This window comes from Dermacentor silvarum, chromosome 9 (genome assembly GCF_013339745.2).
Source record: "Dermacentor silvarum isolate Dsil-2018 chromosome 9, BIME_Dsil_1.4, whole genome shotgun sequence".
Taxonomy (NCBI): Eukaryota; Metazoa; Arthropoda; class Arachnida; order Ixodida; family Ixodidae; genus Dermacentor; species Dermacentor silvarum.
In genome coordinates, this window is record NC_051162.1 from 113,952,346 (window position 1) to 113,963,476 (window position 11,131).

Sequence of the window (11,131 nt, forward strand, 5' to 3'; positions counted from 1 at the left end):
ATGAACTTGAATGTCTACATCCGGGTGAATATATTGATGATATTCATAACACCAAGGCGCAGTTACAGGTTTTGTACGCAGAAAAATACAGAGGTGCACTAGTGCGTGCGCGAGCGCAGCGTTTTCTAGAAGAACAGCCATGCAGTAGGTCCCTAGGTGATGAGCGCCGACATGCGCTGTCTAAACAAATCCTAGAAATAGACTATGGTGGAATAGTTGTTAATGAGCCGACCCTAATAACTCAAGCGTTTTTTGAACATTACCAAAAATTATTTCGAAGCCATAAGCCATTGGATACATGTGTGTCTGCCACCAAATTTGTATCCCTGCTGCCTCAGTTAAATCAGGACGATTATGATTATACAAACGATGACATTGATATTAATGAGATAACTGCATGCATAGATTCATTAGCGAAAGGCAAGACGCCTGGCCCGGATGGCCTTACTGCCGAATTTTATCAGTGTTTTCGTTCCCTCTTGTCCCCATTATTACTTCAGGTGTACCGTGAAGCCTTGGAGGTAGGTTACCTACCTGCCACAATGTATGAAGGGCACACTGTAGTCATAGCCAAAAGCAATGATGAAGCTAAATTGCAAAAAGTGGACGGATACCGGCCTATTTCTTTATGCAATGAGGATTATAAAATTTTTGCAAAAGTATTAGCTAACCGTTTACAAGTCGTGATAAGATCTGTGGTAGGTGATCATCAAACCTGTGGCATCAGAGGTCGGTCCATTCAGACCAACATTCATGTTGCGAGATCTGTGCTTGAGTGTGTAGCCGAGGGGATTGGACAGGTAGCAATGGTACAGCTAGATCTGGCTAAGGCGTTCGATAGGGTAAATCACTCGTTCCTGTTTGGTGTACTGGAGCATATAAATATCGGATCCCAGCTCCTTAAAGGTGTCAAAATATGTTATGCTAATGGCACAACGAGGTTGATAGTGAATGGTTCTCTCTCCGATCCGATTAGGCTTTTATCATCAGTAAGACAAGGATGCCCTTTGTCACCGCTTCTCTTTTGCCTGTATTTGGAGCCACTTTGTATGAGCATCCTGAAAGAAGAAAATTTCCAAGGGTTTAAACTGCCGTCGAGTGAGATTCGGGTTCTTGCATATGCAGACGACGTGGCCTTCTTTTGTACTGATAAAAAGAGTGTAAAGACTGCTCTCGCAATTACAGAAGAATTTTGTGCGGCTTCTGGTGCCAGCATTAACTTTGAAAAAAGTTCAGGTTTTTGGTTTGGACTATGGGCCACAATGCCATCACATTACGCAGACATTCAATGGAAAAATGATCTGTGCTATTTAGGTGTACCTTTCTCACAGTATAGAAATAGCAACAGTCATTGGTCGGGGGAAGTAGGGAAAATAGAAAGTAAAGTGAATTCATGGCGAGGACGGAATTTGTCAATGTTCAGTCGTGCTGAAGTGTGCAACGTGTTTTTAGTTTCCCGTCTCATGTATGTGCTGCAAGTACTGCACTGCTCAAGACTTCGTATTCAGGCACTGCATCGCGTATTTGCAACATTTATTTGGAGCTCGAGTTGCGAATCCATGCGGCGCGATAATCTGTTCGTCCCTCTTGAACGAGGTGGTTTAGGATTAGTCCATCTCTTCGTCAGGCAAATTGTTTCTCGTCTGTTTTTCTTTCGAGACAGTGATCATCCCTTTTTGCGTGAAACGTTACAGCTCCGATTAGCTCATTATCTTCCTGATATAGTAGTGTCATCAGATGCCAAAGATGTCACACAGGCTCCTTGGGGCTTTCTCAAGGAGGTTGTGGATTCATTCCTTTTCTTGAAAGTTAGATTCAGCCTGGAGTACATTTTCACTGCGAGTCGAAAAGAAATTTCTGCTGCACTGGTGTATTCGATTTTCCCAGATCCTTTGTATCGTGCACCTTATTTAAATCAGCCTTATCAGGATGTACTTAGGCGGGTCCGTAAAATGTGTATACCTCCTGGAGCTAAAACATTTTTCTTTAAACTGCATACGGAAACACTTCCTGTTAAAACCTGGTTGAAGGCGAGGGGCTGCTTCGTGCCATGGTCCACGAACTGTCGACTGTGTCCACGTGCTGAAACTATAGATCACTGTTTTATAGACTGTACAGATGCTATATTTTTCTGGGACATTCTCCAACGGACGCTTAAAAAGGAGATTGACATCACTCCATACGCAATTAGATTCCTACCGTTTAAGATTAGTGGCGCTCCTCCCTATGACATGTTCGTAGTACTGGGTTTGTATAGCCTATGGAGAGCTAGAATGTGTGATCGCCATGCCGAAAGCCCGCGATCTACAAGATCATTCTTTCAAGAAAGTGCAGCTTATATAAGAAGTGTGTACGCCGTGCAGGAACCTCCGCCTGACTGGATGCACTTGTTGGACGCATGTGTGTGTTTGCCCGAGTTTTAAGTGTGTAGCTATGTCCGCACTGTAATATACCTTCCACTTTATTTTCCATGCATTAAAGAAAAAAAAGTGGCTGTATAGCCTAGTGGTTACAACGCTCGTCTTGGGACCGTGGGTACGCGTGTTCAACCCCGCCTCGACAAGAAAGTATATTTCATTTTATTTATTTCTTCATTGCTGATGATGATAGTTTCATGATATGAACCCCTAATTACGGCTGGCTTAAACGGCTTCGCTGTTAAAAAACAAGAAATGATTTCTAATTCTACACACCTTCAATTAAACCATAATTCTTTATCATCATTCTTTCATTGTGAGATATACGAGAGCAGCAAAATTGTCAATCTACCTGGACAGGGAACGAATGGTATTTTTAGGATACTTCATAGCAACACACTCAAATTTCTCCCAAATTCATTCAATGCTTCAGTTTCTTCTATTCAGACTTCCCCTAAAAAGCATTGTTTTTATTTTTGGCTGTATTTTAGATATAGTTTATTCGTGCTGCACGCCTCTTTTTCATTTCTACTCGACTTAACGCCAGCCATGCCTTGGTGTGTGGACTTTCCCTCCCCATCATTTCGTGATGATTTTCGTACACAAGGGACCCAAAAAAACACCGTGCAAGGAGACAGAAAGAAGAAAGCGGTGACTATAGACTTCGCGATCTTCTGATAAAGCCAGTGATGCAAATGTTGAAGAAGCTACTGTTCGGAGGTTCGCCAACCAAGCCAGTGCCTCCAGATAAAGTGGCCAGATTTCAATGAACAAAAGCCATGTATCAACTTGAGGCATTGTAAAGAGTCATTGAGAGCTTAAGCAAAAACATTATCTACGGACTTGCACTGTGGCTCAATATGAAGACGAAAAGCACAAACATCGGGAAGCACGGAGTCGTTAGAGAACGAGAAAAAAGAAGTGAAAACTAAATCAGGCGTTCGGAGGGGTGACCTCTTGGCCTTTGAACACAAACAGACAACCAGGATAAATCTCCGTGCGATTAATTAGATATTGCGGGGCATGGGGGCCAGGAACACGTTTCTAGCGCATGCTCCTCCGTGGTGGTAAAACGGCGTACCAATTGTAGTCATTACTCGGCATAACGAACAACTGCGGACACCGCCGCACACTATGAAGTGTTGCGGTGGTAAGGCATTATTGTGCCCAATGTATGTGACCGCCAGTGGCCATGGCGAAGAAAATAAGGAGATGATGATGATGATGATGATGATGATGATGATGATGATGATGATGAATAAACATTATTGTACGAAGAGTGGTTGGTGTGGTTATTCTCGGGTGGAGCCCTCTTGTAGAGCCCCACTGACCGCGGCGGCTCGCCGGGCCTGGTCCAGGGTCGCCAGTTGGCTTCCCAGTGCCAGCTCGGAAAGCCGTGCCTCTCAAGACCACGTTGTGAGTGTCTGTGATGAGCTCACCAGCCTGGATACTGCCTCGGCTGGGTGTTCCGTACACTGGTATGTAATGTGTGTCAGTGTGGCTGTGTGGTCGTTGCACCAGGGGCATACACTGGTTGCGTATACCTCTGGAAACATTGCTTGCAACCTTGATATGTGCGGGTAAGTGTTGGTTTGAAGGCGGCGCCAGTCCCTGGCTTGTTGGCTGCTTAACTTGGGATGTGGAGGAGCGTACTTCCGTCTGGTCAGGCGTTGGTCGTCCAAAATCTGCCTGCTCGTGATGGGATCTTCATGGTGGTTTGTGAGGGGCCTCGAAGAGTCTTCTGTGGCTCGGCCAGCAAGTCCGCGAGCTACACAGTCGGCCTCCTCGTTGCCTTCAAGGCCTGTGTGCCCTGGGCACCAGACGACCCCATGGTCCTCAGTCAGCGTGGGGCCCAGGATATCAGTGACGCACCTGGGAAGTGTGCCTCTAAGATATAACCGACAGGCCGCCTGTGAATCCGTCAGGATATATGCGGAGCGACCTCTTCGTGCTGCTTCTTTGATTGCGAGGGCTATGGCTGCTGCCTTTGCGGTGGCGCTTGATCTGGTGCGTGTAGATGCGCAGGCCACCACTTTCTTTTGGTTAGTTACTGCCGTTGCGTATGCCGGGTTTCTGGGGCCTTGTGGTGTTGTGGCAGTAAAGACAAGCGTCGGTATAGTAAGTGTCAGGATCGTTCCTTCTCTGGAGGAGTTTTCGTGCTCGCGCATGCCAGCGCTTTTGGTTGTATAACGGATGCATGTTCTTGGGGACCGGTTCCACGATGATGCGAGCCCGTAGGTGCATCGGTACGATGACTGTGTCGTCTCCGCAATATTGGCGGGTGAGAGGGTATCCCAGTCTTTGCAGTAGTTTTCTGCCCTGGTGTGTGGTGTCGAGTCGTGCTCTTTGTGCAAATAGCGTTGCGGCTGCCAGTTCTTCATATGTTTTATTTTTGCCGATCGACATGAGCCTGTCTGTGCTCGTGCAATTCGGAAGTTGGAGTGCAGCTTTGTATGCGATTCTTATGAGTTTGTCGATGTTTTCTATTTCGGTCTTGCGTGTAGCTTGGAAGGGCACAGCGAAGGTGATTCGGGTGAGGACGAAGGCCTGTACCAGGCGTAATGTCTCGCCTTCTGTCATCCCATCTTTACTTCTTGCTATTCTAGCTATGATGGTTGTAATACTTTTTACGGCGTGCTTGAGTTTGTCTATTGCCGTCTTTATGCTGTTGTTTTCTTGTATGTGCGCATGCCCAGGATTCGTGCTACCGGGGTTCTGTTGATGCCCTGTCCGGCAATCGTCAGGTGAAGTGGGGGTGCACGGTTGGACTGGGTGCGCGGTGGTCTTATCTGCAGGTATTCCGATTTGTTTGGGGCGCAGGTCATATCTGCCGCCTGAAGGTAGCTTTGAATCTTGTCTATAGCGTTTTGCAGCACATCTTGCCGTTCTCCATAGGAGCCCTTGGTTCCCATAGTGTAATATCGTCCGCGTAAAAGATACAGCCTAGATTTGGTATATCCTCCAGTTGTAGGACTAGCCTCCGGAGCCCGATGTTAAACAGGAATGGGGACCGGATGGAACCCTGGGGCGTGCCCTTCAGTGGAAGGTCGTATGGTGGTGAGTTAGTTCCGGCCATGCCAATCTGTGCCTTGCGATTTCCGAGGAATGTAGAGGCATAATGCAATATGCGTTCACCGCGTCCAATGGCTGTGAGGCCGCCTAGTATGGTAGAGTGCGCGATGTTGTCGAAGGCTTTTTCGATGTCGAGGGCAAGGAGTAAGTTGTTGAGGCTACCTGGAGGTGGGTTGAGCACCTCCTCTTTGAGCAATAAGAATATGTCCTGGGCAGAAATGCCTCGCCTGAATCCGTACATAGATGTTGGTAGGAGCACCCGTTCTTCTGTGTATTATTCGAGGCGAGTGAGTATGACTTTTTGAAACATTTTGCCCATACAGGATGTTAGTGATATTAGCCGCAGCTGGTCAAGGCTTCTCCGCTTTCCTGGTTTCGGTATAAGTGCGATCTGGACCATTGTCCACTCAGTGGGCAGTTTTCCACCCGGTGTCCATATTTCTTGATTGAAGTGGTCCGTGATGGCTTGTAATGTGTCAGTATTAAGGTTCCGTATCATGGCGTTTGTAATACCAACCAATACGGGTGCTGTATTCCTTTTGAAGCTTTGCGCCGCTGCATACACCTATGCGAAGGTGATGGGTGCGTCCAGCTCGTGGTTGGGTGTTCCTTTGTATTCTTCACTAGTTATTGAATTTCCGTCCCGCTTGCGTTCTCCTGTGTACCGTTGTTTCAGCTCTTGTATTATCTGATCATAGTCCCCTTGAAATTCACCTGCTAACTTTTGGAGTGTAGCGTTTGTTTCGGTTCTTGTGGTTGAGGGGTCCAAAAGACTCCGTAGGATGTTCCATGTCGTTTTCGTGCTTAATGTGCCTCTTAGGGAGTCACAGAATGTGCGCCAATTGTTATGGTAGAGTTCTTTCGCGTATGCGTTCGCTTTCTCTGTGATTTACGCTATTCGGAGTCTCAGTTTTCTATTTAGTTTCTGTCGGCGCCACCGTTTTGTGAGTCCCCGACGAGCTTCCCAAAGGTGTGTCAAATGGTTGTGGATGGCGGGGGTGTCTGCCGTAGTCTGATACATTTTAGTGTTTTCATCATAGAGGCCCTTAATGTAGTGAGTCCAGTCAGCTATGGTTTCTGGTTTGGGCCCATTTCCTGCTACTTGTTGCTCTCGATACTTAGTCCAGTTTGTGATTTTGGCTTTTCCGAGGGGGCGTCGTAGTTGAGCTGTTTCATAGGCTATTTCCACTATATTATGATCGCTGCCCAGGGTGTCATCCAACACGTTCCAGCGCATGGCCCTGGCATTCTTGGTGATGGCAAGGTCGGGTGTGGTGTCCCTGTTTACACTGTTTCCCATACGGGTCGGCCTTCCCGGTGTCGTGAGGAGTTGGTAGTCATATCGCTGCATCGCCTCTAGTAGTCTCCTTCCTTAGGGTCTGTCTTTGGCATATTCCCATGTCGTGTGCCATGCGTTGAAATCCCCTGTGATGATTAGGCGGTCGCGTGGTTCAAGCGTGGTGTTCAGATGTTGGAAGATGTGGCCAAACTCCACTTTCCGGTCATGTGGGGGACTATATAGGTTGCCTATTACCTGCTTCGGCCGTCCGTTCTTGGCTGGCCAGAGCGTGACGATGTGGTGTGGAGTGTCTTCGTGCAGTACCGTTGCGAGTGTCGCTGCGAATTCCTTCCTGACGAGTGTCGTTACCTTTGGGTGGTTAGGCTCTATGTGCAGTCTGTAGCGCGTAATCGCCTTGGGAATGGCTCCCACTTCTTGCAGGCAGATTATGTCTGGAGGGATCAGCGCCGCCTGCATATATAGTGTGAGTGTAGCGTGTTTGTTGTGCAAGGAACGACAGTTCCAGGGCCACATTGTGAGATCAGAGGCGTACCAACTATTTCTCGAGTGGGGGGGCAAACCGCAGATCTGACTCTCTCTCTCTCTTCATATATATATATATATATATATATATATATATTGACTTACTATTATCATAAGTGAAAAAGCCTGGAAATGCATCTGCCAGGTATTTTTATTTGTAACATAGACCTATTTCTCAATAACACATGGTGAACCATCGAGGCCCGAATAATTATTTGAAATTGCATTTATTTCTTGTCGCTATAAAATCTATATGTGATGCAGGGACAAAAGGCATTGAGTGCCCAGAGGTCCCTGATCCAACCCAGTAGCAGCAGTGCAGCTCACAAAAAAATGCACATTTGTTGCAGTCACTTTTACTAATTAAAGAATTTTATTTGGTGTTTAAGTCTACAGCATAAATGTATCGCTAGTTAGGGTAATAGTACTGTCGAGGTAATACAGAACGAAGTACAATCAACATAAATTACTCTCAATACTAAAAAAGAAAACGACGGCAGAGGTGGGTGAACTTGGTGAATTACAACCCGATTTTTAGTGAAGCTGTCTTTTTTTTTTTCGAACAGTTGCACTAAAAGTACATCGCATACTTTGAAAAGTTACCCGTATATTAGTGTTCCGTTTTAAACCCTGTCTCCGTGTAATGCTTTGAAGCACTTCTTGCTAAAAACTCAAAAAAAAAAAGTTGTCGCAGTTTCACCTGAAAGGCGAAGCAGCAATTGCGATAGCAAATTTGTAGAGATCTATATGATAGTAGCTTTATCAGGTGTTTAAACTTGGACTTGCAGCAGCACCGGCCACACGCAGAACTTGTCGACGCGGTCGGCGTTTTGTCCGCGTTCGCACAAAATGCGTGCGTTGTTGGTGACTGTTGCCGGAGCCTCTGATATAAATACGCACTTGGTGCCGCAGCTAAACGTCGCCTCCCTTCCCCCTCCTCCCCCCCACCCCACGGCCTTTCGCGCGTCGGAAGAGGGCGCGTTTGCTCTACATATATGGTGATTGTAAAGGAGGAAAGAGACGCCTACTTCTGCAGCCCTTAAGGGAGCACGGCACAGAACGCGCATTTGTTCTCCGCCGTGGGTTCACTCCCCGTGAAAGCGCGCGTTCCTCGCGCCCTTTCACTCGCACATACAGCGTTCGGCGGCGCGCGGCGACGATTTTATCTCCATTGACGTCATACGGAACCTCACGGCGACGGCAACGGCGACGACGACGGTGACGCCGACGGCAGAAATCTGCTTTGGAGTGTCCATATAATTGCTATCGCAATAAAACAGTAATTCATCAATACACATCTTACTTCGTCAGAACATTTCATTATCCCCAGATATAAACAAGATGCCTTGTTTAGCTCACCGAAGACACCGGAGAAGCAACCTATAGCATCCCGTATGGTGCACGGGAACAAATGGGAAAACAAGGGTTTAGTAATTATTTGCAAGACTTGCATTTAAACCAGGAAAGTGACATTTTCGCAACGCAGTGCGCTTAAAATTCTCCCTATTTTCATGGAATTTCAAGTCCATATCTCATGCAACTATTTTAGGAGTCGGGGAAAGCGGCGGTATGGCACCCTGGAGCACTTCAATATGTAACTTTCTACAAAGGCTTGCAATGAACCTGCACAGAAAAAAACATTTATCGCTCGTCACCCAGGATATTGTTTCGTACTTCGAATAAATATTAAAACCGTGTCCCGCATAGTTTACTGAGGATACCGGGATCAACAACATGATGCCGTGTATAAAGCATAAAAACTGGGGGAAAGTGAGTATTCAGTAGCGGTTTTTCGACTACGTAAGCAACCACCGCAGTTCAAATTTTTGGAACACGTCACATTAAGGTGCTATTCGATTCTTCAAAATATAAAATATCTGCTGTTCTTGCTCCTGCCGGGAAACAAGTAGTAGGGTAGCCCTTATTCAGAAACAGCCTTAAAATGAAATCGATAAAAGCAGAAGTGACACAGGCCTTTAGAAAAAATTCAGTTAAGTGTTCTATTGGCACTGAAATGGCTCTGCACGTTCGACCGAAGTCACTTTCACGAACATACCACCTCGCTGACCCTCATGTAATGTCCCGTTCTGGGACCTTTGAGGTATCATAAATAAATGAACTTGCATAGAAAATCCTAATCCTTTCTAAACAAAAATATTCCAGTGCTATCTATGACAACCACCCGGTTAATATGATTAATTCCCTTGAATCGGTTCAGAACCGTGCTGCCAGGTTCATTCTCTCTTACTCTTCCTATAATAGACTAACGTCCCGGTTTTGTCTTCCCTCGCTCACCTCCCACCGCAAAAGTGCTCGTCTTTTTTTTATTTTTTAGGTTCCTTCATTCGCTGCCCTCAAGTAACCAAATCACCATTCCAGCGCATCATTTCTCCCGCCATACGCATCCCAATGCTGTGTATCTACCACGCGCCCATTCCACCACGTATCAGCGTTCGTTTTTTTTTCTGCACACGGCCCGAGAATGGAATACCCTTCCTTCTGACATCGCCATCATCGCCGACATTTTCCGTTTCAAAACTGATATTGAAGACCATCTTTCAAGTCACGCCACCTAACCTGTCCCGTCATTTTCCTACGTGCCCACCCCTCATGTAATGTCCCGTTTTGGGACCTTTGAGCTATCATAAATAAATAAATAAGTTACACAAAGAAATTCGGCAGTTACACCTTTAAGTGGTTTGATTGGTTTTTACGATGGTGATAAGATATATATTTTTACTGCAACGCTACGTAGCCTCTCTGGACGGAGATTCAATAGCTCCAGCATTTTATAAACCAACCATTTCGTGCAGTAAGGCACACCCATCGTTGGACGAGGCTGATTAAAATACTTTATCCGGACCTCTCCTCTCGCCCGAAGGTTAAATATATCAAGCCGATTGTTTTGTTTTTTCAAGTATGGTTAGGCGGTAATTTGTAACTGCGGGAACTGTCCAGCGCCAGGACTTCTGCGCAATGCAAGCGTGTATGGCGAATCTCACGCGTCGCCCGCTACAAGCGCGTCACGAGGAGGCACAATACTCGCTGCCCAAACCGGGGATACGTAGTAAAGAAAAGGATTATTAACGTGGTGACTCGATTAAGAGATCAAATTTAGCTTCAGCTGTAGTTTTGTTGGATTTTCCAGTGTGTAGCTGAAAGTGGCCGCTTTGAAAGTGGGGGGGGGGGGGGGGCAAATGGCATGCTTTGCCCCCCCCCGGTAGATACGCCTGTGTGTGAGATTCACTGTTGTTCTGGGTCGCCTATTTGCCATGAAGCGAGGTGGTGGTTGTGCTTTCAGCGCCCGAGGTAGGCATGTTTTTGTCATCGGACTCCTGGGATCTCTGTATGGTTTGCTTACGTCTACGCTTCGATTCTTTGTTAAGGGTTTCATGAATGTACTGCTTTAGTTCCTGAAATTCTACCAAACACTGCTGCATTTGTATTTTAGTTTGCTGCTCTATTTGTTGTTGCATTAGTTGCAGTTGTAGTTGTATCGTGAGGTTTGCTTCTGGTTGTTGTATAACTGTGTGAACTACAGGATCGCGGTCTAGTGTAGGTTGTGGTTGTGTGTGCCCGTTCTCTTGTGGCTTTTCCTTTTGGCTGACTATTTGCAGTTGTGTAGACTGTACTGTGGGTCTTGTGGTTCCCATAAGTTGGGCCACCTGTTTTTCGAGCCAGGCTATTTTGCTCTCATGTCTGTCTAGGCGCTGTTTCCGTTGCTTGTTTTCTGTGATTACTCTTTGATATTCTACGTTTTGTGTAATGGGTGTAGTATGTGCAGTTTTGGGAGTCACGACCTTCGCCCAGCTTATCTTGG

General features: G+C 46.3%; 1 protein-coding gene across 1 annotated transcript; it reads left to right on the top strand.

Annotated features, from left to right (window-relative positions):
* Window positions 1-1,284: 1,284 nt before the first annotated feature.
* Window positions 1,285-2,434, top strand: LOC119464938 (uncharacterized). The gene has a single exon (XM_037725803.2). It carries the CDS (start codon window positions 1,416-1,418, stop codon window positions 2,421-2,423), a length of 1,008 nt encoding a protein of 335 aa, XP_037581731.2. The 5' UTR covers window positions 1,285-1,415; the 3' UTR covers window positions 2,424-2,434.
* Window positions 2,435-11,131: the final 8,697 nt, after the last annotated feature.

Coding starts and splice junctions, on each gene's coding strand:
- LOC119464938 (XM_037725803.2), top strand. CDS start 1,416: ATGTTCAGTCGTGCTGAAGTGTGCAACGTGTTTTTAGTTTCCCGTCTC.